The 27,191-nt window shown below is 38.7% G+C and overlaps 1 protein-coding gene and 1 long non-coding RNA gene across 4 annotated transcripts; both read right to left on the bottom strand.

Moving 5' to 3' along the window:
* Nucleotides 1–543: 543 nt before the first annotated feature.
* On the bottom strand, nucleotides 544–3,748 carry LOC112182651. Of its 3 annotated transcripts, XR_002929519.2 has the most exons (9): nucleotides 3,457–3,746; nucleotides 3,113–3,167; nucleotides 2,695–2,759; nucleotides 2,532–2,599; nucleotides 1,803–2,393; nucleotides 1,651–1,704; nucleotides 1,417–1,545; nucleotides 1,135–1,318; nucleotides 544–701 (listed from the first exon to the last, which is right to left on the bottom strand). It is a non-coding gene; the product is annotated as an uncharacterized LOC112182651 (long non-coding RNA). The 3 variants fall into 3 exon arrangements; XR_005804732.1 differs by having other exon boundaries at nucleotides 1,651–2,393; nucleotides 3,457–3,748; XR_005804733.1 differs by having other exon boundaries at nucleotides 1,651–2,393; nucleotides 3,113–3,159; nucleotides 3,457–3,747.
* Nucleotides 3,749–18,489: 14,741 nt separating this feature from the next.
* On the bottom strand, nucleotides 18,490–19,886 carry LOC112164610 (gibberellin 3-beta-dioxygenase 1). Its single transcript, XM_024300866.1, has 2 exons — nucleotides 19,438–19,886; nucleotides 18,490–19,060 (listed from the first exon to the last, which is right to left on the bottom strand). Exons 1-2 carry the CDS (start codon nucleotides 19,884–19,886, stop codon nucleotides 18,490–18,492), a joined length of 1,020 nt encoding a protein of 339 aa, XP_024156634.1.
* Nucleotides 19,887–27,191: the final 7,305 nt, after the last annotated feature.

The following is a 27,191-nucleotide window of genomic DNA, read 5'->3' on the forward strand; positions in this document are numbered from 1 at the left end:
CGTACTTGGAAAACACTGCTATTATAGGTCATGCTATTTTGAGGAATGACATTTTCAGAGGTTCCTGTTAAAAAAAAAAAATCGATGTCAATAATTGTGCTAGTTACTAAAACAATATATTTATCAACAATATATTTAATATACTAAATTTGTTACCTTCATTGAGCACTATGTGATCTTCATTATTCGTAGCATTTTGGTTAACTCCACTATTAGGCATTTGCGACCTATTTGACCGTGCTAGTTGCCTTATATGACTCAAGCGCATTCTAGAATTTTCAGAGGTTCCTATTATGGGAAAAAAAAACAAACATCAACAATTGCAGTTTCATTACTGAAACAATACTGAAAATACATTGATGTTTGTCATTTCTTACCTTCATTGACCGCTATGTGATCACCATTGTTCGTATCATTTTGATTAGCTCCATTACCAGGCACTTGGGATCCATTTGACCGCGCTAATTGCCTTATATGGCTTAAGCGTATTCTATTTGGAACTTGGGTATTATCCTCATCATTTGATGTTTGCCCGCAATGACAATGATAATTGGCTCGTCGTCGTGCTAAATACTCATCATGTTGTATTGAACTCATTGAAGCCCGCCAAATGCTTTGACTTGTTCGCCATCTCGCTCTTTGATTCTCTCTTTCAAAATGTGGTGTACTTTGGTGATCAGCATGATTTTGTTGTTCAACACCTATGATTTTCATGTACTAAATTATTTGAACATTGATAAAACATTGGTCTGTAAAAAGTGAGAGAAATTAATGGATGCGAATTTCTCACATTACTTTTCCATTTTAATATGGCATTTATGCATACACATTTACCCGGTTGGAGTCCACCTTTTGCTAATATAATTTTCTTTTTTAGTTATGATTTCAATTCTTCCCTCTTTGGGGAAGTTTGGTGACAAATTCTCAATGTTCTAAAATTCTTCTTTAAAGTATTACCAAAAAAAAAAAAATTCTTGAAAAAAAAAACAATATTTCTATCAAAACTGTTGATTTTTCCAACCTACATATATAGAATAATATTTTTGTTCATGAAAGTAGAAAGAAAATTGTGCAAAACACATATACAATACGTTGAAGATGTTTGTGTTTCAGAACATGCACTCAGTAAGTTACCGGCCATTGCTTCCACTTGATTTGATGCACTTGTGGCCTCAATTTGCTGTTGTCTTTGATAATTGGCACGTCTTTGGGCTAAACTTTCCTCTTGTTGCGAAGAACTCAATAATCGTCGTCTCTCTCTTTGACGATTATTTCTACGCTGCCTTTCAGCCTCCAATGCATGAAGCTGAGCGTGTCCCTGCACCGTACACTGTATTAATATAAATAGAGAACAAATTCAATTTAAAAAGTTTTCCCATCAATTGTTTTACTCTAATGAAATGAATAGAAATCTACCCGGTCTTCGTTGGGCCGGGAAGAGTGTGATTAAATAGATTGTGAAGAACTCATTGATTGTCTTGTCTCTCCCAGGGGATTATTTCTACTCTGCCTTTCTGCCTCTTGTACATGAATACGGTTAGGTCCCTATATGGTAAACCACATTAAGTCACAAAATTTATTAGAAAAAATGGTTCCTATCAATTATTAGACTTTTATCTAACAAAGGAAGCAAGTATAATGCTAAGCTACCTGGTCGTCATCAGGTGTGTGAGAGCGTGATGAAGGAACCTGGCCCATAATAATCTGTAAAGATGAAAGCCATAATTAACTAAGCCAAAAGAGAATCAGCCAAAAAAAAAAGAGGTAAACGACCAAAAGAAAATAACAAAAAAGGATTGTACCTTGACCTTCTAGTGCAACAATTGATTCAATAACCCAATTCTGCAGTTCCAAGAACAGTAGTACAAAATATTTAAAAAATGTAGACTTTTTTATTCAACTGAAAAAGTGGCAGTATGATCTTAGTCACAAAACCAAATTTAGCTGAAAAAAAAAGACATGGAAGATCATGCATGATCTCTTCACAAAGAAGCCAAATAAAACAAAGGGCCCTAAAACAAAACATCACCTGCAACTGTGGTGCTTCCAGCAATACTTACATCATACACATGAAATGAACAATCACTAAGAGGTAACCAAATATTAAAAACATGCATGCATAGATATTGGGATTCGAAAATGTAACTGTTAAACACTATATCCCAATCTCTTCTTGGTCAGATTGAAATAACAAATATGACCCCTGTGTTCTTAAGCAAGGCACTAAAAGTGAGAATACATACATCACACTGGCACGTAAGAAAGAGTAAATTAGCCGAGAGAATTGAGGCACACTGATTGACAGAGTGAAGAGTACCCCTAATCGCAAGGTCGTTCTTGAGCTCCACGGTCACTTCTCGGCCCACTATCCCTTTTAAGTAGAAGAAGAACAACTGCACACACCCAAACAAAGCCAACTGAGATGAAGTACGGAGTACTGAGGAAAAATTAAAGAAACTAAAAAAGCAATGACAATGGATAATCATGTAATATGCAAAAACCATCGAAAGGAGGAGGAGAGCCAAACATACCTGAGCAAACCGAAGGAAAAAGTGATCTGGAACCAATGATCAGGAATATGCAACACAAAAGGGAGAGTCTGAAATGCACAAATTTCATTGAGGGTTCATAATGATATCCGAAAACAGTAAGAACAGATTGCATATATTAACAGAAGTGAAACAGAGATATTACCAATGGCTGATTACTCCTCAAATCAAGTTTTCATTCAAACTGAACATGATTCCACTCACTCTTGGCTGTTTGAAACAAAAGAAGGAAAATTTTAAAAATAAATAAATAAATAAATAAAGAGCATCAAATACGTCTGAATAAAAACAAATGAACAGAATATTTAAGAAAAGAATATTTGAAACCCAGAAATGACAATGGGCACATCAGGGAAGGAAGACAATGCCATAACAAATTCAATCAGGGAGAGATCATAAATATATTTAACGATTAATATGAATTCTATCTAAATCGATCATATTCAATGCCATAACAAATTGAAACCATCATGATCTCTGCCTTGGTTTTATCACGCCTCCCTTTTGCTTTCCCAGAAAAGATGTTAAGCTAAACAAAACATAGTCAATAGATTTAGGCCTACCTCTGTTCTGAAGAAGTGAGCGACTTCTTGCATCAATGCCAGTATCACTGTGTACCTGCCAGAGAATCATCAACCCCCAAAAAAAAAAAAACAAAAACCCCAGAGAATATACACAATCCATTGAAATTTTTTCTTTTTTTCATTAGCCATAGTCTCCGCCATTAAAGCAAGAAAATCAAAACCGTAAAAATTTTACACAAACCCATCAAAATCCAAAAAGTGCATATGAAAATCAAAATCTGAAAAAGATCCAGTGACAATTATGAACCCTGACCCGAAGTGAATCCGCAAAATTGTCAGAAATAGGATACCCAAATCAATGGAAAACGAAATCTGAAAATTACCCAATAACAATTGGCTAGGTGAATCTGGAATCACCGATTTTGGTACTAATTTCTTCCTCTTTCTGGGTTTGATTTTGCTCTGCTCCTCTTTCCCTTCCCTCCTTTTATATGAACCGTAAATTGAGAGTGGGGTGAATGGTGATGAAGCCATATCTACTCCGATCATCTCCCACGTTCGTCTTCTGTCTCCAATCGTGCGTCCGGGCAGTCGTTCTTCTGGAAGATCGTGCAAACTGCTGGCAGTTTCTGTTTTCGTCTAAGCATTCCGTATTTATTTTTTCTCAATTGTTTTTTTTGTATTTTACGTTGTTAGCCTTCCTTCATGTTTTTCATTTAAGTCGAACTGTTCATATATGATGGGTAGTATGCGGAGTTCACTTTTTGGTGAAGCTGTTGACACCAAAACAGGCGCTTCCATTTCTAATAGTAGAGATTTCTATACTCTTTTCTCTTTCAATTTTGTAATCTTGATGTCTATGATTATGGGTTGTGAGTAATTTTCTTGTTGGGGGTTAGGGTTGTGTCTCTAACCCAAATTTTGTGTAAAAGATGTTTAATTTAATGTAATTAATGATTCAATTTTCATATGATGGATGTTTATATCTATTTTTGTTGGGTTAAAATGCATGTCTAGGAGCCTAGTCAACTCTAGGATGTGTATTTTGAGCATGTCTAGGACGGAATTAGAGGCTTGACCCCCTCTAATTCCTAAGCTAGAAACCTTCAATTTCGTATTCGAGGGGTTATAAGCATGGTGATTTACACCCGTTGCGTGATTGCGCGGGCGGGTTGCTTAGTAGTCTAATTCCTCGATCTCTACGCCTCTTGATGTGAATTAGTGACCCTTGAACCGGCTCTAATTCATGCCAAGTGAGTTCCTACGGCCCTTGAACCGGAGTAGGAATACCATGAAAGGGAATTTCGGACCTTGAGCCTTGAACCGCCTTGGATACGACTACCGCCAAAGTGGGGATTTGCATCCACATTATATTAGCTTCCGAAACATAGAATTTGGGTGAAGGAACCTCCCTAACACCCGACATTCCCATTTATTTGGTTACACTTTTATTAATTTATTTTCATTTTTATTAATTGCTTTACATTTCATTGCTTTACATTTCATTACATTTTGTTAATCTAAAATCAACTCTCAAAATATTGAACTCCAACTCATTGTAAATATTCATCACTAGGCTCTTAGTTTTGATTAGGCTTTGGTGAAAATCAAATCCGAGCATTGCTAAGGCTTGGTGCCTTAGATTAACATTTTTATTTATTTTCTTTTTCTTTTTGTTGTTTGCTAAGTGTCTTTATTTCCGATTACCCAAGGATTGTAGGTTAGCCACTAATCCCCGTGGTACGATAAACTTTGGGCATAATATTTCTCTATCTTGACAAAGATACGTACGCTTGCGTAAATGTGTATCAAGTCAATTTGCGAGTACCATCAACCGATAGATCTCTCGCTTGTCACCCGAACCTTTGAGTTTACCCAAGAAGTGAACGTGATAGAAGATCCCGATCAGGATTGACTCCTAACCGAAGTCCTTGCAATAGAGGCTTTAGAACCTAACAGTCGAGAGGGTTCCTTCCTCGGCCTACAATCACTTGAAATCAGTCAGATACAAGCGCAAGTCATATCTAAACCTCACTCGGCCAATAGGCCACGAGTTGGCACGCCCGCGCTATTTCAGAAGGATGATTCAACCACAAGTCCCTCGACCCTCATTTTGGCCGAGACGATTTTGAGGCAAACAGTCTTCCATAAGTAGAAGTAATTGAACCTGATCTTTGGTTTACAAAACAAGCTAAGTTCAAAGAATCCGTCTCAAAGGATATAGGTGCTAGGTTTTTTTATTGTACCATACGCACAGTTGTCCTCCTTGCTATTGCCTCTATCCGTTATGGGGAGTAAACATTTTCAACATGCCAACACCACCCCCCCCCCCCCCCCCCCCCCCCCCCCACATACAAGAGCCTTCTGAGTCTCTAATAATAACTCCAACACCACCCATATGAGTTTGTTTTGAGAATGCACCGTCAAAATTGACTTTGAGCCAACCTGCAGATGGAGGCTTCCACGTTGCTTTCCTGGACACTTGTTTTGGCCCTTTTTGACCTGATGGAACCAAAAATCATGAAGCCATGCATTAACTTAGTACACCTCTAATTTACTTTTTAGAATACTTGAAAAGCTAAGTAGACCTCTTTATTTTACTAAAACATCCTTGAGCATGAGATACAACAATATGTTAAAAAAAAAAAAATTTGTTACTCTTCTTTTTTCTGTATCTTCAACCATGAGAAGAAAAATGAATCAAAATCACGTGATATCCCTCTCTTATGAGTAGGTTTATCCTCTACTAAAATTAATCAGAGAGTTGGTTCTCGATCTTGATATGTTGCTGGAATCCCTTTGAATTTGTTAAAAGAAGGATTTCAAGGGTTTTGGGTTGGAAGATTGAGTAACAATTATATGATAATATTCAATGAATTTAGTTTTAAAAAAAATTCAAAGATTATTTTGAATTTACTTTTGTATTAAATGATGGGCTATCTATAGAAACTATTCTTTTTACTTAATTGTTTTAAGTAAATTATAAGGAAAATTCTACAATGTGTTAATGTATGACATGCATACAATTGCCTTAAAAGTGGTAAAATTAGTCCTCAAAATAGTAATATTAGTCCTTAAAATAGTAACATGAGTCCTTAAAGTGGTAAATTTTCTTAGTTACCACATGAGTCCTTGAAATAGTAATATTAGTCCTCAAAGTGGTAACATAAGTCCTTAAAGTGGCAAATTTTCTTAGTTTTCATATGAGTCCTCAAAGTGGTAACATGAGTCCTTAAAGGGGTAAAAATAGTTGATGTATGAGAAATGTTAACATGTCACGCCCCTGATTTTTAACACAAATAAAAATCGATATACAATCCCATAATTATATATGCGTGAAACGTTCAGCCATCAATACAAAATACCTAGAAACTTTTTTCCTTTTAACCCAAGTACATATTGATGCCCTGAACCCACTATGTCAATATTGACCTGCTCCATAGAGTCATATATTACAATGCTTGCGAATTAAATTGTCAACAACAAAATAAAACGTAAATGCTCCTCAGAGCTAACTACACAACGAAAGTCCTTATCAACGGTAAAGTCACAAAAATGGCTTCCTACCGTAGAGCTGCAAGGGCGCTATCTCCGCTTCAACCTCGATTATCCTAACCTGCAGGATTAACCCCTACACCGTTTGAATAGTGTACCGGGTTATCACACAACAAACCCGGTAAGCTTTTGCAAGCCCGTATGAGTAACTCAAAACACACATGCACAACTCACGCCAAAAACAAAGAAAACCTTTCAACTCGCGAATAAAGAAAACATATCATGCTTCCCAAAACAATACTCTTTTCCCAAAAGAAACAACGAAAATGACACCGTGACAAAATCATATAAATCGTTAACCTAACAATTCAAATATGATAAATCGATCCAACCTGGATAAAACAACAATTCGGTCCAACCTGGACAAAACAGCAAATCGGTCCAACCTGGACAAAACAACAAATCGGTCCAACCTGGACAAAACAACAAATCGGTCCAACCTGGACAAAGCAATAAATCGGTCCAACCTGGACAAACCAATAAGTCGGTCCAACCTGGACAAAGTATCAACACACATAAATCATACTTATTGTTAACCTAACAAATAGAATATGATTCTTTAATCTAACCTGGACAAAACATCAAATAGGTCAAACCTGGACAAAATATGTACCCAGGAGTCTTAAGTAACTTACTTAGATCTATAAGGTACGATGGCAGACAGACTAGAGCTCTAACTGAATTGTAACCTGTCACCCGGCCAAGGTTCAACCTTACGATATAACATTGCCATGAGGATGCAACCTGCAACCCCGGATCCTTAGGCCAACCTGACCTTCAGATCAAAACATTAAACGAGTCGCACTGGACCCCAAATGTTAAATCAAATCAAAAGGAGAAATCACAACCTGTGACTCTCACATCCTCAGACCACCGATCGTTGGATCAAAACGTTAAATCAAATCAAAAGGAGAAATCACAACCTGTGACTCTCACATCCTCAGACCACCGGTCGTCGGATCAAAACGTTAAATCAAACTAAAAGGAGAAATCACAACCTGTGACTCTCAAGTCATCAAACACTTTTCAAAACAATAGAAATACCATTTCCCACCATTTGTTTTCCGAAAAGTCACATCGATCACAAACAATAAAACACATCATTCATGCATATTGTTTCCATAAATCCACAAATCCACCAAAACATATATTTCACGTAAATATATATACGTAGTCATCCGCTCAGGAATGTCTACTAATACCAGCTATAGTTTGCAGTTAATAAATAACTCTCAAACCAATAACGGTATTCCGTTCATTAATGAACCTTGTGAGATTACTCACCTCGAAACTCTCGCTGCATCTTCAAACTACTAGACTGCTTACAAAACGCCCTCTGTCAAACACCTAAGGAAGTACAGCCTTGATTCAGTCACTGAAACACAATGAATAACGTTCGAAACCCTAAATCGAATCAAAATTCCCAAAGTGACGCCAATGGAGGCGAAACCACTTCCGAGACCTCCCAAAGTCTCCGGAACACTTCCACGATCGATGTGTCCAAACCACAAGTCGATCAAACGCTCGGATCCTCACGGATTGAATAAATTAACCGATATGAAACGGTAAAAATCATAACAAATCCAATCGAACTCCAATCTACATATTATATATCGAAACGCTCGTATCAATGAGTAGAACATATATAATACTAGAAACAATCCCCTAGATGGCTAGAACACAGCCGGAATGCCGCCACAGGCGGTGGCGCACCGCCGCCGGCCAAAACTCATTATTTCCCAAAACTACCAACATCAAAGCTATTCATCTAAGCATGCTTGTGAATTTTCATAACTAGCTCGAAGTAAGAAAACAAGCATAAAGGGTCGAAAACTACCTCACAACCCGTGGATTACTGTTCAATCTGAGTTGAACCACGTTTCACGTGAATCGATCCAAACAACCACCATAGATCGATCAAGGAGGCTCCTCTGAACTCACCCAAGGAAACTTGAAGCCCCGCCGTCGTCAGAGATCGGAGAACCGATCGGGTCCGACTGCACCAAAGTTCACCGCCTCGCTTCCCCGTCGCCGTTACGAATCGATGCTAGAGGACACCACAGAGAGGAGCACACGGTGGAGACGATATGATCTAGAGAGTTTCACCGGAAGAGGTCGCCGGAGCTACGAGTTTCGGCCGAGTCGGATCACCGGGTACGGGTCAGGTCAGTTGCGGGTGAGGAGAGAGAACAGAGAGTTTCTGGTTTTGGAAACTTCCGAAAATAAAAATGGAAATTTCCGAAAACGGAAACCCCTATATATAGAACTTTCCAAATTTTCAAACGCTTATAACTTTCTCATACGAACTCCGATTGATGCATTCCACATGTCCACGAACTCGTATCGACGCGCTCTACAACTTTCGTGAAGGAAGTTTTCGGAGAATCCCACCGTATAAAAAGTCAACCTTTGCACTCCCCTAAAACCATACTTTTCAAATAATTAATTCGTCCGAAACACTTCCGCTCCATCCACGAGCCACGAAACCGACCAATAACCATAAAATTAATTTCGGAAAATCCTCGGAAAATAATTTAGAATTTCTGGGGTATCACATAACATATCATAGCTTTACCCAAATTATAAAACTATATAGGCAATAAAAGGAACTTATGGGGAAAAATAATTAACTGAATGACTGAATGTTATATTCAGGGGAGGTAAGAAGATATATATATATATATATATATATATATTCATTTTTTCTCTCTTTGACCTTATTTGTCTTTTTATATGACTTGACAAACTCTATTTATAATTGGAAAAAAAATTGGAGATCCAAATATCAAATTTGGATCGGGTCCAACTAGAACCACCCATTCAAATATTAGTAGAGTGAATTAAGAAAATATATGGTGTGGTAGAAATAGGCACACCCTTATTTTAACATGTTATAGCCACACCCTTATTTTAACATGTTACGTACTCTCATTAGTAATTTATAAATGTAAAGGTTTTTATTTATTCGCAAAGTGAAAAGAGAAGTTTTATATACACATCCCTATTTACTAGATATAGACCCAATTTTTTTTTTTTCCATCATCTTTCTTAAACTTCCTCTTCTGCTCTTCTTTGTTATGAGGAAAATTTTATTTACGCATATCCATTTACTTATATTTTTATCCAATTTTTCTTTTAAACTTCATCTTTTAAATCAATTAAAAGTTCTACATCAATTCATTAGACCGACCACCGTCCACCTCGTCTCGCAACACCTCTACCATACCGCTCACCTTTGATGCTGCCAGTTATTCACATTATTGAATGTAAATTGGATGGAACAGAGTCCATCTTTAGGTTTCAATCTTCACATCTTTGGGTTGATTTTGACCCACACATAAACAGAGAATAATACAACAATTGGATTAATATGTTTGGTAGATTATTAAACAAATGTTGACAACAAGAAGTACCTCCTCAATTCCTCACTCTATTAATTGTGTTTGTATGATAATTTGATTATAGTTGTGAAGATCAATTGTATATTTGCTCCTTTAGCCTCACTCCAGAACCTTTGTGTTCTCACATTCTATGAAACTAGAAGAACATGCAGTGAGTGATGGGCGTACATCGAAGGTCATATAATAGTATCAGGTTTTTAGTATAAAGTAATTAGATATGTGCAAGGATTGAAATATCTGCAATATTTCCGATATATCCCTCGATTTCTCCCTTTTTAGACGGGCTGATATATCTTAAGAGGTTAAAATCTTATCTTTTACCGTTTCCCTCGAAATTTCTCCAACATCGTCAAATATCTCCGATATATTAGATATTTGAGATATATTTCCAATAAGGTGAAGAATTTTGGGATATACCCCTGATAAAGTGAGGAAATATCTGTAAAATCTGATAAAAAACAAAAAAACAAAAAATAGAAATGACTCAGTAATTCTCTAAATGCAAATCTGTGTGAAGAGATCTCCTTAAGGGAAATCTGGGTGAGGAGAAATCCCCTCAAGGTGAATCTAGGTGAGGATAAATACCCTCAAGGCACAATTTTGTGTGAGAAGTAATTTTCTAAATATAAATCTGTATGAGGAGAGATCTCCTCAAAGCGAATATGGGTGAGGAGACATTTCCTCAAAGCAAATTTGGATGAGGAGTATTCCCTTCGAGGAAAATCCAAGTGAGGAGTGGAATTTAAGTGAGGAGAAATTTCATGAAGACGAATCTGGACAAGGAGAATTAATGATGACGCAATTTCAAAAAGTAACTCATTCACTTCATCTTTCTCAATTATAGGGGATTGGCCTCAATTATATTAAAGTTTCAAACAAAGAGAACAGACTATTGGGTTATAATCCACTTATAGGAGAAACAGTCGGCAACTCTAAAGAGATCTATAATTATCATGTTCATCACTACAATTCATACTATATGGGTCATATGTTTTGGTCTGATTATTACATTTACGTAGACCAGTGAGCGGCTTTTCAACCACTTAGAGTCTCTTTTTGGATGTAGAAGAAGTTGACATTCATATGTATTTATATGTAATTCCAATAAATTGATTCTTTTAAAAATGATATATTTTCTTCTATATCCCCAATATTTCAGATATCTTCCTTTTCAAAGTTCCGATAGATATGTAGATACAAATATTTTAATGTTTGGATATGTGTAAAATAAATTTTTCCTAATAAAAAAGGTAGAAGAGGAAGTTTAAAGAAGAATATAGACAAAAATAATTTGAGGTGTGTATGTAGTAAATAAGGATGTGTATATAAAACAAAAGAATTAAAAACTCTAAACTGATTACAGATTATGCTCTAATCCCATCGAATATTCACCAAAAAAAAAAATGGTTTCTCCAAGAGCATGAATTCATGATTAATTCTATCTAAAAATATGGGACTGCTGTAGAGAAACTGAAATTGAGAGGAAATCACTGTGTATTCTCATTGATAATAGAGACCTCTTTATATAGAGGATTACAATGTATAGAATCTCAATCATACAAGGAAAGTAATCGTACATTGAATAGGAATCTAGATCCTTCTAATTTAACCCTATTACCACTAGAGCAAGTAACCTAGAGTTTGGGCCAAACACAAATTAGGGTTTTACTTGAACACTCTCCCTTGTGTTGCCCAAATGCGGTGCTTTTCTCGTTGTCTCATTAAAAACTTTGCCGAGTAACAAAAACCCAGTGGGACAAAAATAACCTCGGTCGAAGGGGAAAAAGAGCACAACACACCCTTCATGTTTCGAGGTGAACATGTAGACATCTCCCCATGATGTATGCGTCTCCCCCTGATGACTACGATCATGGGAGTTCATATAATTTTTGTAAGCCAATTCTTGCCACATGTTTCTTGAACGTGGATTTGGGCAATGACTTAGTAAACAAGTCTGCCACATTATCCTCAGATCGAACCAAGTTCACTTTGGTATTTGAGGAGAGTCTGTTATTGCTGATTATCCTTGGTGTTGTCACTTTTGATGTAACCTTGCTTCATTTGTTCAAAATAAGCAGCATTATCCTAAATGCTCGTAGGCTCATCTGTGGTAGACTTCAAATCATAATTGTTCGAACATGTGTAATTATGGATCCAATCCATATACATTCACGAACCTCTTCGTGAAGAGCAATAATCTCTGCATTGTTCGAAGATATAGCGACTAGGGTCTATTTCTGTAGACCTCCAAGATATCACGGTCTTTACCCATGGTGAACACTTAACCATTTTGGGAATGACCTTTGTATGGGTCAGAGATACCCAATATCAGCAAAACCTTCCAAAACACATGTTGTTTTGGGATGGGGATAATGGACGCAGGCCAGTGTTGGTGGCGTTCCTGGTGTGTGATGGGTCCGAATCCATTATCTTTCTGTAGGGATAGAACAAGCCCATATCAATCATACATCTCAAGTATCGAAAGATATCTTTTACACCAATCCAATGCCGTCGCGTTGGCTCATAGCTATATCTAGCTAACAAGTTCATGGCAAATGAGATGTCCGGTCCTGTGCATTGAGCTAAGTACAATAATGCACCTATTGTACTCAAGGAAGACACTTCTGCCTCTAGCACATCTTCGTCATCATCCTTTAGACGAAGAGGATCCTTTTCAGGATCGAGACTACGGACGATCATGGGGGTGCTTGAAGGTTTGACCTTGTCAAAATGCCTAAGCATCTATCGACACGATGCTCAAGTTCCAAACTGAGACATAATCGTGTTCTCCCATAATCCTTCATCTCAAAATCGGATTTCAAGTGTTCAGCGATTTCCCTTAACTCTTTAAAGGCTTCTAATGAAGATCATGTCCAACATGAACCGCGATGGAATCAGAAACTTGTTATGGAAACGCGTGGGCATATCCCTTCCCAATCAAGTAGTCATTTTAGCGAGCGTTTCAACCTCTTTGTAAACGCGCTCCGTGGTCTAGAGCCACTTGACTTGGGTAAATGAAGTTCACCATGAACCTTCATGCATATTCTGTATCTAGATCCCTATAGAGATACGTAGTGACCACATTTGTAAGCTGCATGTTCAGTTATTCGGAAACTACCAAACTGACAGGGTAGTGGAGTGTAATGACATCCATTACGAGAGAATATGTCTCATCGTAGTCGATTTCAGGGCGTTTTATGAGAAGCCTTGCACCATAAGGCGAGAATACCATCTCTTTTTCTCACTACGCTTTCTAGCGAAGACCCATTAGTCAACAGGTTTTATGTTAGGAGGTGTCGGCATCACTAGCTTGAAAACCTTCATCTTCGTTAGAGAATCCATCTTAACCTGGATCGCATTTTTCCATTTAGGCTAAATCTCTCACGTTGGCATTCATCCATCAACGGAGCGTGGTTCGATATCATATGACTCAACAAACTCATGCGCAAAGAAATGTGCAACTACATCATCAATTATGATGGAGTTTCTATCCCACATCTCATGTACACTAGTGTAATTTTCATAGAGCTCTATATTCTCAAGAATAGGTTCTGACGTTGAGGCGTCCCCCAACGATAACTATAACCCGGAAGATTCTCATGAGACGGATTTTGAGTCTTGATGATCAAGGATTGGAATGTGCCAAAGTATCATTCGAACCCACGGGCCTCCCACGCATCCTAGCTGGGGTCATGGCCTATAATGCCAGAGTGCCACTCTCTTTGGCGTTGGAGCCATGCCTATCTCTGTGTAGGGTGGAGCTACGTCCTCTCATAGGGACGTCCTTCCTTGCAGGCTTGTTTGCAGCATATTTGTGTGATCTCGTCGCTTTAACGGGGATCGAGATGAGACATAGTGGGGACAGACTACGACAATTCATGTCGTTCCTGTTGAACATTCGTGTTCTTATCTCCCCCTAACGACGGGAAAACTGTCTCATCAAAGTGACATACGCAAATTTAGCGGTAAGGTGATCGCCATGCAAAGGCATTAAGTAGCGGACGATTGTTGGAGTCTTAAATCCAACGTAGTTGCCCATTCATCTGTAAGGACCTGTCATAGAGTGCTGTGGCGATGCAATTGGCACATAAGTGGCACACTCAAATATGCGTAAGTACGATTCTTATACACAGTCACTAGCTGTAACGCAGAGGTAGATTGAGTGGCGGTAGGTCGTAGACGAATGAGCATAGCTGCATGTGATATTGCATCACCCCAAGCGGATGTATTGGTGCACATTACCAATGTCCGGACTACCATCGTAGTCGTTTCTGCGAGACCATTTGGGTGTGTTCATGGGAATATGATGTCCAACATCAGTCCCAATGCAATAACCATCGAAAGTCTTCGATGTAAACTCTCTAGAAATGTCAAATCCAATTGACTGAATAGGATGATCCGGGGAGTGAACCCGTTGTCATATGGTATGTGCTAGGAGTGTAGCATAAGCAACATTTATAGGTGGACAATGGCACAACACGTGACCAGCGTGTTTGCATGTCAACCAACATCATGAAATATTTAAGCGTCCGCAAGTTGGTTGAATCAATCCACAGAATCCCCATGGATTCTATGTAAGAACAGAATGAGTATGTTCATTTCCTTTGCATAGGATGGTCTTAGTCCTAATTTCCCTAAGGAACGGGCTTTGTAAAACGAGCGAGAGGCTTTAGAAGCAACCAATGAGTATTTTGGTTAGGCCTGAGCGTCTGAAACGCTATTTGAAGCAAGTTGGTGATTGCAGCATCACCTGGGGCGCCATCACCATGATGGACGCTATCCATGGCGTTATGGATAGGGATTGCGCTAGCCCTAGGCTGGTGGTGGACGGAGGCGGTGCCCTAGGCAGCTGCGTCGGTCACACTTAGTTCAGAAATCAACTTTTGATTAATGCTTCGTTTCGCTCGAAAGAAATGATGTCCATGTGAAGTCTTTAGTAGACGAATCATCATATCATGACCAGGATGACCTATCTTGTCGTGACAAAGCTAATATGTGTCTAAATCCAAGAGAAATTCTTTCGTAACTTTATTGGATTTAATAGCTCTAATAGTGACATAAAGTCCACTAAAGAGACACATAAACTTCTCTAAGATGCGCCTTTATTCACAATCATTAGAGGTATTGCAAAGGAACTCATTTCCGTTCTCTACATGCGTTTTCGCATGGAATCCGTCGGCTATTCATAGGTGTGATTCGCCCTAGAAGCGTAGAGAGTTTCTGTGACAGTAATTAAGATGTCATTTGGCAAGTTGAACTTGGGCTATTCCATGTCCTTGAATTAATACTGATGGCCCAACCATCGTAGTCACAAAAGTCATATGTTCAGAATCAAAATGGAGTCGTAAAGAACTTGAAATTTTATTCATAAGCCAACGGAGTTACATCATTGTCTCTTTGACTAAACAAAATCTAATCCAAAATGATAGCTAATGCAAAACAATGGTAGTCGTCTAACTTCTTTCGGTAATTCCAAAATAAATGTGACCAGGTGAGTAGAGAGATGTCGGTGGAGCAAGGCTCGCTTAAGTACCACTAATCTCAGAACTTTCCTAGACATCACACTTACTTTGAGTGAGCCTACTTTGAAGAAAAGCTAAACCATTGGCATTTACTACAAAAATATATGGCAATTGCCTATTACATCTCTTGGAAAAATAAAGACTTAAACAGAATTGGCGATCTATTGATCCCAGCCATATTTGTAGTCTTCAACCCTTCACTCTAGGTCATCTTCTTGATCTTCTTGTTCCATATAGTGAGCTTCTCTTGCTTCACAATATGCTTTGTAGGCGGTGACAATTTCTTCACGAGCTATACAAATGTGTGCCCAATGATCAGACACTCCACATCGAGAACATACATCTCTTTGCTCAAACTCCATTGATTGAGGCGCTTTAAAAGTGTCATTTAGATGGCTCTTAGTGTTGGTGGCGCCACAAACATGGCCAGAGGCATTGCCTCCCTCTCTCTTTCCACGTTTACCTCTTCGGTTCCGTGTTCGCCTATTTTGGCGATTACCTTCCCAAGTAAAGCGATTATATGGACCAGAACGTCCAAATGTATTCCTAAGATTAGGGTTTCGCTCTTGGCGCCCTCTCTTTGGGGCGCGACTATAATTGGATTCCGGAATATGCTATGTTCCCATGGATCTCGAATTATAGTTCTTCACAAGGATGTTGTCATGCTTTTCAGCGACATTCATAGCTCCAATGAGCTCATGAAACCTTGTGATTCGTCTTGCAGTAACATCGATTCGATAGTTCTTAGCAATCATCAATGCAGAGACGGGGAAAGTAGATAGAGTCTTCTCAATCAACATCGCATTTGTGATCTCTTTACCACAAAATTCCATTAAGGATTTAATGCGAACTGCTTCCGAGTTGTAGTCAAGAACTGACTTGAAATCACAGAAGCGGAGGCTATGCCATCTCACTTCTAGGTCAGGAAACAGGGAGTCACAGACGTTGCCAAATCTATCTTCGAGTGAGACCCACAGCCTTCTGGGGTCTTCTTCATTCATACACTTGTACTGGAGCGAATCATCCATATGACGAGTCATTAGGATGATAGCTTTCGCTTTATTTGCCTCTAAGGCTGCTATATTTGCTTCCAAAGCTTGAGCTTGCTCAACAGTTAGCACGTCCTAGCTAGGCTCGAGAATCGTATCCAAGATTCCATCGGCCTTGAGATGCTGGCGGATATCACGAACCCACCTGTGATATTCAGAGCCAGTTGTTCCCAATGGAGCAAAGTCTAATTTGTTCAGGTTACTCATCCTGAAAGAGAACAAGAAATTAGGGTTAGTTTCGGAGCGAAAAAGGCTACCACGAAAACAAATAAAATTTCTGAGCGTAGTCGCTTCCAAGAAATTAGGAATTTCAGAGCGTAGTCGCTTCCAAGAAATTCGATTCCAAGAGGGGTTGGATTAGATCGAAACAATGATGTTTGCGGTTGATCGTTTTATCTCAACAAACTCTAAGTTTGGAGAACTCTACAAGCTCCAAGCTTGGAGTGAGCACGAACCCCCACAGTTCGGCTTAATTTGGTCTCCCCTATGATAAAGAAAGGGGGGTAGAAGAAGGGAGGTTGCAAGTCCCCGAAAAAGAAGAGAAATTAAATTTAAAAACTCTAAAAAAAAGGGAGCGTTTAGTAAAAAATACCTCGAAATAGATCGCCGGCAAATTTGACTGGAAAAAGTCGCCGGAAAAAGGTTGACCGGTGTTGACAATGCTGACGTGGCTTGCTAACTGGGCGCTGACTGTGTGCTGACTGGGTGTTGACGCGGACGCTGACGTGGATCAGGTTCTGAGCTGATGTCAGTGGGTTGCTGATGTGATTTGGGTCGAGGGCCTGCTTCTGGGCCAAGGGCTAATCTACTGGGCTTTGCTTCTGCCTCCTGTTTTTTTTTCTTTTCTGCCGGTTCAGTTGCAGTCGTTTCTAGCGGCCAGTTCAAGTGACTTCAGGTCGGTTCCGGGATTAAATTTTCCGGTTCCATCAATCTGGGATCAGGTGGAGGCTTCTGGTGGAGTATGGCTGCAGGAGGCGGTGAGGAAGCCTTTGAACCGGGCAGGCGGATTTTCGTCACTTCCGGGGGCCTGTTTGGTGGTTTTCCAGCCGGTTCTGGTGGTGGGGCCGCCAGTTCTAGATTCCTGGAACTGAGAGCTTCAAGGTGGGCTGCGGAGGTTTCTGGGATTTGGATGCTATCAATTTAGGGTTTCAGGATTAGGGCTTCGTGCTGATAACGTGTTGTAGAGAAACTGAAATTTAGAGGAAATTGCTGTGTATTCTCATTGATAATAGGGCCTCTTTATATAGAGGATTACAATGTATAAAATCTCAATCATACAAGGAAAGTAATCGTACATTGAATAGGAATCTAGATCATTCTAATTTAACTTTATTACCACTAGAGCAAGTAACGTAGAGTTTGGGTCAAACACAAATTAGGGTTTTACTTGAACAGGGACTAATTTATATTGTATGTTTTTATTTTCTCACCAAAATTTTATATTTATTTAATCATTATTTCTTCGTTTAAATTCCAATTAGAGGTAGAAAATACAAAACACCTTAAAATTTGATAATTTGTTTACCAATTATTGTTTGATTTAAATTTGTAATTTAAAATTTCAATTAGAGGTATAATATACAAATCACCCTAAACTTTGATGCATGAATACACCTAAGCAGATCTCCTTAACTTGTGCCTTTTAATCTAATTAATTAAACTGATTTCTAAATAAAGTAACCCCAAAAAAAGGATTGAACATACATTAAAATTTATCGAATTAAAATATTAAATAAGGTTCTGAAAATTGTGTAGATCTAAACCATTTCCATGAGTCAGAGATAGAGAGAAATATAACACAATTACACAGCAAATGGAAAGGTTTATGCATGTTCATTGCAATATACTTATTGCCTTTATTTGGATAATACTATATATAAGTCGGCCATCTAATTTTCAATGAGAGAAAATGCTTTTTCAAGATGCTTGGCCTTCAGAGCAAGATACTCCTTTGCTGTGACTGGGCGATACCGAGGAACATGTCCCTGACCCAAATCTTTCGACAGAAGTGGTGACACATCAAAATCCATTGGGGGCCTAAAGAAGTATCCCATTGAGTAGCGTTGGATCGGTTTCGCCACCACACGATGAAGAACACTGATAAATCGACCGTTGGATAGAATGCGGGTGAAATCACCAAGGTTCACGATGAGTGCATCGGGGTTCGGTTCCACCGGAATCCACCCAACTCCGTCTTTGAAGACTTGGAGACCGCTGGTTTTAGCTCGGAGTATGGTTACAACGGAGGTGTCTGTGTGCGGGGCTAGACCCAAGGTCCGGGTTGGTTCGGGGCATGGAGGGTAAGAGTTCAACTGTAAAGCCAGATTGCAGCCACTGCTGTTAGTTGGATCATCAAACCAATTCACATCTTCTAGAGGAATGCTCAAGGCTTTGAAGAGGATGCGCATTAGTTTCTCGGCTAATGCCTTCATTTGCCTCTGATAATCATCTATTATGTCACTACAAAAACAGTCAAAAGTCATTATTTGATAATTCATTAATTTTAATCAATAACTACGGTGTAAGCTAATGAAGTAATTAATGATGAATTTCTTAATCTGGACATAAATTCTTCTAATTTTAACCTTGTCAATTATTTCAACCGAAGCTCGTCATTACAGCATATCAATTCATGTTAATTAATCTCTTGTGTTGGCATTTTATGCTGTCACACATGCTAAATTTTTGTCTAAAAATTTGACGGTATCAAGGATTAGACTAAAATTATTAAATGCTTATATATTGACATTTTCCAAATGAAAGTTATGTGATGAAAGTAGAAAATGGTTTCGACTAAGGGAAGTGAAGTGTAATTTTTGTTAAAATTTTGTACATACCAAAATTGTTGATAGTCATTAGGCCACAGCACCTTAGCATGATCAATTGCAGAGCCAAGGATGGTAAGCCCTTCATGCCACATAAAGGTGGAAAACAAGGACTGCATTGGGACGATTCCGTATCCGCTCTGCCCATCGGGAGATCGTACAGCCTTCAGTTTTTGGTCGATGGGAAGATCAAACAATTTTCGAGCCTCAGAGTTGACGTCCTCCATAATCTTTGTTGGAATGCCATGGTCTTTCAAATGGAAAACACCCCATGTCTCACATGCCTCAACTATGAGTTTCGGGGCATTTGGATCCATGAGGTCGATAACAGGTATCGATAACCCGTCGTTGGATTGAATGGCATTGGTTTGAAGCCATACAAACGAGTCCGGCACCGACTTCACTGAGTTAAAGTCAAGGGGGATGATGTGCTTGGAGGTTTGATCCGATGGAGTTGCCATGAGCAATGCCTATAGGAGGAATAGAAACCTACGCTGAGCAAATTAGATCAAGCAAAAGAAAGAGGCTAGCTTCTTTCTCTCAAGAGTGCATTTACTTGTGAACTTGGTTAGAATATATACACGTACATATTCAGGTCAACCTGCCAATGTTTCTTTAATTTTGATGAGGTTTTATATATCCATTGAAACAAGTTGAGTTCACGCTTAATGTCATGTCCTAGTTAAGTATATTGCATGCCTTGCACTTGTCCTTGTAGAACCGAAGGATCCAGCCACATGGAGGACCCAAAAAGACAATCAACTTCTGAGCTTCCTTGTGATTAAATTGTAACTGCCTCATTTAAACCGTACCTCTTTGTTCTTTCTTAGCAATAGCCAAAAACACTGTTGTAACAGCCAACAATTATTAATGACCTCAAGTAAAAACACTCTGCGCCACCTGAATTTGTTGGGGCCTCAATGTATGCAATCTGATGTAATATATATAAATATATATATATATATATATATTTCTTTGAAACTCAATAAATTGAAACTTTCTTAGTAATAAACTTTATATATTGAAACTCAATAAATTGATTACAATCATATCATAACACATCCAGAATACATTCTTGGAGTGTTATCAAATTACAAGAAATTTGTACTAACCTCAAGGTAGAGTGGCCATTACATACCCTTCCACTGTGATCTATAGACAGAAGAAGAAGATGTGATAGTAGCTATGGTGGTACATAGAGATAGATCCACTCATTTAACATTCAATGCTGTGTCATTATAGAATAGCCTAAATCCCCCTTCAGTACTATTTCAAAATATTCGCTACGACCACAAATACAATACCCTAAAGAAGAAGAGCCCCTCATCAGTTTGGTCCATGAAAAAGCCTATTTTTCTTGCTCTTCCTGTTTAACTAACTCTACTGCTTCTTTTTACGATTCATGAGTTTTCTGCAGTAGAACTACAAGGAAAGGATGTGTCTTCGGAATTAAATTTATTCCCTAATTTTATTTTTTTTGTTTGCTCTCTGTTGATATCATGGCCATTGTGGGATCTATTTCCAGTCAATGATTTTTCGATTTGTAGCATTGATTTGATCAGTTTGATATTTTGTTGTTAATCACTGTGATATGCCACATCAGCAGATAGAACATTTATTCTCATCTATCAAGTAAATTCATTGTGTTCGATAAAATAAACAAGTGAATTTGTAGATTTGCATCTGTTATGTGATATCATTCTGCAGTGCATTAGATGCAATCAAATTTAGTGTCTGATAGTTTCCTATCCTTGCAGGTAAGCAATGGAGGCGAAAGCAAATCAGGAAGATTACGGACAAGGTGTTTGATCAGTTCAAAAAGGAGACAGGAAGGGCAAGTTTGAGGTTTGAGGATGTCTACAATGGTGTACTACTTGTGTACAAGTAAGGAGATATACTTGCTAAATCTCTTCAGCTGATTATAAATCATGCTGCTAGTGGCCTTCTTGTTCTAATTACGGACTTCTTTTTGTTTTCCTGTTTGTTTGCAGTGATATTAACAAGCGTTTACGTGGCCCACAAAATCCACCCTCTAAAGATGCTGTCAGACTTCTGATTCAGGTACCTATTAGTGATGAATGTTTACCATATCATTCTTACTGCTTCAAAGGTGTTTATAATTGCCTGCTGAATTGAAAGAACTTGAATATGGAGGATGACTTAAAATTTAGAGGGCACCTACAATCGTTGCTGTTTATTAATATATGTATTTTGTGAATGGTTATGAACCAACTGATAATGCATGTGTGATTCCTCACTGTCCAACCAGTTATGATGAGGTATATAATTTGAAATTTTTACTGGTATAGATCCAGTACAGTAAGAGATTTCATACAAACTCTTTAGACAGATCGAGAATCAGACTTTTTTTTTCTGTCTTTTAGGCAACAGGTTCGATTCGGTGATTTTAAGGTTACTTACACTCCTACAGTGTACGAATGGTTCCTGAGTACTCATGGGTTTACTGATGTTATTGCATCTTTATTCGTAATATATATATTTTTTAGTTCTCTATTTATATATCCATCTCAGGATTAAGGAAGCCAGTAAATCTGCACATTTTGTTGTACCATTTTCAACCTGCAAATTTAGCATTCACCGTCTTTTGGTTGAGCATCCACCATAATATTCCTTTTTACTCGAATATTAGGCCAAGATTGGATCGTGATTTTCAGGTTTACTCAACCTGCAGTGTGGTAATGGTCCCTTGGTAGTACGTACCGTGGGTTTATTGATCGTTTCACTTTCCTATTTCAAAGTCCATCTCAGGAAGAAGGATATCTAGTTATCTGAACATTTTCGTGTAACTTCTTGTACCAAGGATAATCTAACAAAGAGCAACTACGAAGTTATAATTCTCCGGAACCAAAGTTATATGCCTTCTTTGATTATCTTTTGATGCTGCTCTTATCTCTTGGTACGATCCTTAGAAATAATTTTTTTTTTCCCTTCTTCCATATAACTTTGTATATTTGTCTTGCTCTTGTCCCCTATTTTTGGGCCTGTTATGAAAATAGGCTTAAATAAGCATTCTTGTTCCGAGTAGGAGAACTCATTATGTGTCATGTGCTATACACGTGTGCACTGGGTTAATTAGGTTAATTTGGGTTAAGTCGTTAATTAGTTGGGTTGTTATTGTAACCAATACATGGGAGCCACGTGTCCGGGTAAGTAGCTCATCCTTGGGTTATATAAACCAGAACCCTATACTCCTTTCATCATCGACCAATATATCTGCAATTTTAATTTCTTTCCTTTCTCTTTAACTTTCTTTTTCATCTGTTAATTTCCAGTAGTTAGGGTTAGCACCCTAACAATTGGTATCATAGCTCTAAATCATGGGGCCGGGGAGCGCTCTACCACAATACTCATCTACACCGCCACATCCACTTGACCCTAGTAATTTTGGCCTCTACGGCAGGGGTTACAGTCGCTCAGACTGCTATCGTCTTCAAGATACCCACCAATTTCATAGAGAGTTCACTCAATTTTCATCCCAACCAAGCTACCCACCACGCCCATCATCCCAAACAATCATCAATGGGTATATTTTCCCTCACCAGTTTTCACATCTTTCTACTCAGTTGAGAGCCAATGCACGTTCTCCGACCCCCTCCTTCTTCCGCCCACCATTATCATTTTCATTCGTATCATTTTCAGCAGCCTACACCACCTACACCACCGGGCCACTATCCACCACCTCTGCCTCCTGTTCCGAACTCCCAAAACACGCCGTATCATTTTCAGCACCAACCTCCAGTCATAATCGGACACCCACAGAGCCTCTCTCACCTCTACCTCTTTGTCATGTTTCTTTGGTTTACCCTAACCCTCAACACGAATCACTTAACCCACCAGTCAATTACCCTCACTCCAATTCATCTATTTCCCACCATCAAACTCAATCCAAGGCTAACATAATCTCTCAATCGACTTTGTCCTCCACATATGGTAGTGTTTTTAGCGGTGATAGAGATGGTACACCTACACCTAAGAGGCTCAAACCGATTCGGCTGAACCAAAACCTTCGGATAAGGTCCCAAATACTGATGAAGCAAAAAACCTTGGCTAGGCTCGCTTGCGGCAGTCAAACCCAAATTCATGGCGATTCAAAGACGGACCGATGTGGTGCTCTTTGGATTACGTCCACAGAACCCGATGCTTTCGATGTGCCAGTTGAGACATCTCCTGCTTCCGTTCCCGTGCTGATAGTTGTAGCTGTGACTGGATGCCGAAACCTTCTGGTTTCAGAATCAACACCAAAGCACCTAGAGTAGAAAACCCATATGGATAATCATGTAGACATGCTCGAACTCAACTCTCAACTGAAGCAGTTAGTCAAAATTTGTAATGTTAAAGACGCCCAGTAGATGTTTGATAAAAGGCCTAAGCGAGATGCAGTTTCATGGACCAGTATGATTTCAGGCTATGCTAGAGTCTCTGATTCCTCTAAAGCATTAGCTCTGTTCTCTAACATGTGGGTACAGCCACAAGGGTTTACTCGTGCATCAAGTGTTTATGGAACCATGCACTCTACATGTTACTCGCCAAGTTTGTGTGGGAAAAGAAGAGAATACCATGCAGTCTATATGTTTGATAAAATGCTGCAATCAGATGGGATGTGTAGTGCATGAAGGACCATTATTGCTCCTATGAGCATTTGAGACAAAGATGGAGGACTCACTACTCATTGTGAAGTTGTTGATGCTTCTGATGAGATGGCGACATGTTATGTCAGTGCTAAGTAGGACAATGATGGTTTCGTTGAAGATAAGGGGTTGGTAGACTTCACAACTCCTTTAATATCTAAATCTCTGAATACAGAAAATGAGGAAATTGTGAATGCCAAAGTTGAAGTAGTGGAAACCCTTTGTCAACATTTTGATAAGAAATTAGATATTGGGGAGGTAGAGAGTTCTGATAAGAGGACAGAGAGTTCAAAGGGAAATTTGGATTTGGATGGGCTTTGGGATGATAGTGGTGGATTGTCCACCATGAAGATTAAATTTAAGAGTTTCTGCAAGCCTGGGTTGGTGCTTGGAGACTGTGAGCTTATTCATGAGGGAGACCGCATGCTTCAAGATCATAAGCAAAGTGTAACTGTGACTGGCTTTCCCCAATTATTGTGGGATGAGGAAAACTCTTCTCAGGTAACGATTTTCAATCCTAGGTTGGAAGCTACTTTCTTGAATTGAAACTTGGTTGAATCATTTGCAACAACAACGGTGTCAATGTTTGATTTCTCTAAGCATGCAAGGAAACACAAGGCCATTGATTTTGAGCAGTTCATATTGTGTCATTTTGGCATTAGTGAATTAATGGCAACTCTTGAAGGAGCAAACTTACAAGCTAGTCTACCTAATTGGAAATTTAGACTAAAATTTTCAGCTTCACATCACAAAGGATATTTTGAATATGATCTGCGTATTACAAACTTGACTGGGAGCATGAGAATAAATGCCCAGACTCTGTTTGTTCACATGCATGAGAGGCAAATTGAAGCCAAATCGTCAGCCTTGCATTATTCTGATTTCATTAATTCAATTATCAATGTTGGTATTGAGACCATTGTGCCATCATTTAGTCATGCCTGGGATTTTCAAATTCATCAACTTGGGCCACCCTTGCCTACTTCTGGTCATTTTGAGGTGATAAATTTTGCAAACGGGTTTCTTGCTTTCTAGATCTATTTTTCAATTGGTACCATTGGTCTTAAGATGATAATCATTGCCTCCATAGGTGAGATCTGCAGTCAAATACTACAACCACAAATGTGCAATTCCATATTTACAGCAATTTCTACCAAACTGAGCCCATTTGTGCTTGTTACTCTAGACATTGAGCTGCACAATCAAGTGAGTTATTCTAAGCCATTATTTAGTGCTAATTGGCTTCTACGTTCTTCTTTAGATAGTGATGATTTCTGGTCGGCAATGTTTCATTTTTTTCATCACTGGCTTTGCATTGTTCTTGTCCAAGCATTTGCAAGATCAGAAGTCTTGTTGAATCATGTTCTAGAGGCTCTAGGACTTCATGAATGGTTTGCAGGAGCTATTGAAATTGGAAATCCTTATGCTTTGCTTTTGGCTCTGAAAATGGGAGAAAAAGTTTATGTGGCCAGTGCAAGATTTGGGAGCCAGTGGAAGATTTGTGGGAAAATTAAATGTGGTGGGGAAAAGGAGTTGCAAGTGATTCTCTTTAAAATTCATGGGGAGCCACTTGAGAAATGTTTGGGGTATGCTTTATCTACTTTGGATGAAATTTGTTTACATGCCCAGAAGCTTTGCTTGGTTAATTGGGCTTTTGCAAATGTACCAATATTTTGTAAGGATGTGGAAACCAAGTTGTTTGCTCTTAATGTGGTCACTGAGGTACTCCTACAGGAAGGCCAAATCTTTGATTTCTCGGTCATTATGCAGTTGGTTGTGATTTTGTCCACTAGGCCTTTGGATGAATTGAAGGGCATCATATGCATTCTGCATAATTCTCTGACAAACATTGATGACTCCTATTCTAAGTGGATCTCTATTTTTCAAACAATTGCTAGACCCTTACTATTATTTCTGGCTGTTGGAATATCAGAACCCCTGTCCTTGAGAACCTGTGCATCTGCACTGCGTAAAGTTCGTGAAGATGTTTCTACAGTGATGTATGGACCTTTAAATTTGCAGATATTAAGGTATATAGGAGAGGGTCGGGAGAGCAGTCACTTCCCTTTGGAAAATAAGGAAGAAGTTGTTTGTGCAGTTAGTCTGATCTTTGGTTCTATTAATAACAAAGAATTACATAACAACTTATTGGCTATATTGCTTTCTTCTAGCTTTGAAGCTATTGGGGAATTTGTTGATAAAGATAGTAGCCATTGCCTGAGACAAAATTATGCTACCTATACCAAAGTGATCAATGATGAACTTGCTAAACATTTTTCTCATACTAAGTCTGCATCAACTCCAATGAGGTATTATTCTTCTTCAGCCTTAATCATTGCTACTCTTCTTCCTTCTGTGGCATTAGTTATGTGTGTTACTACTTGTGGTGTGATGGAGACTATAAAAAAAGCACACATTGATGGAATTGTTGAGAAAGCTAAGAAGAAGCAACTTGATGTTGTTTTGGGATTAGTTGATGATGCTTTGGAATTCTCAGGTAGGGACACATAATTGAACAAGGCAAATTCTACATATGAGTGTGTGACAGTAGCAAGGGGTTCGCAAAAAAGAACAATGTGTTGTCAACAAGTGGTCTATAGTTCTTCAAGCTTCAAGGGATATGTGGTACTAACATCAACCATCTTGCATAGAGGATTTGCAATGAATGGAGCAGTTGCAACAACATTTTTAAATTTGTACTGGAACTGGTTCCACTTCTTTGCTGGAGTGCCTGCTGATATACATTTAAACCATGACTGGAAAGAGAGCTTCCTTGATGATCCAACCAGGAGATTTGATCAGTTCAAAGCATTGGTCACAGGTGTCCAGCTTTTGACTCAGAATGTGAAACGTACTTGAGGACATGTTTCTATCAAGGGGGCTGCATTGTTATGAAAATAGGCTTAAATAAGCATTCCTATTCCGAGTAGGAGAACTCATTATGTGTCATGTGTGCAGTGGGTTAATTAGTTGTTAATTAGGTTAATTTGGGTTAAGTCGTTAATTACCTGGGTTGTTATTGTAGCCAATACATGGGAGCCACGTGTCGGGGTAGGTAGCTCATCCTTGGGTTACATAAACCAAAACTCTATACTTCTTTCATCATCGATCAATATA

The sequence above is a fragment of the Rosa chinensis genome, chromosome 1 (genome assembly GCF_002994745.2).
Source record: "Rosa chinensis cultivar Old Blush chromosome 1, RchiOBHm-V2, whole genome shotgun sequence".
Lineage (NCBI taxonomy): Eukaryota > Viridiplantae > Streptophyta > Magnoliopsida > Rosales > Rosaceae > Rosa > Rosa chinensis.

Coding starts and splice junctions, on each gene's coding strand:
- LOC112164610 (XM_024300866.1), bottom strand. CDS start 19,886: ATGGCAACTCCATCGGATCAAACCTCCAAGCACATCATCCCCCTTGAC. Junction 19,061..19,437: donor AATGACTATCAACAATTTTG/GTATGTACAAAA, acceptor CTGTTTTTGTAG/TGACATAATAGATGATTATC.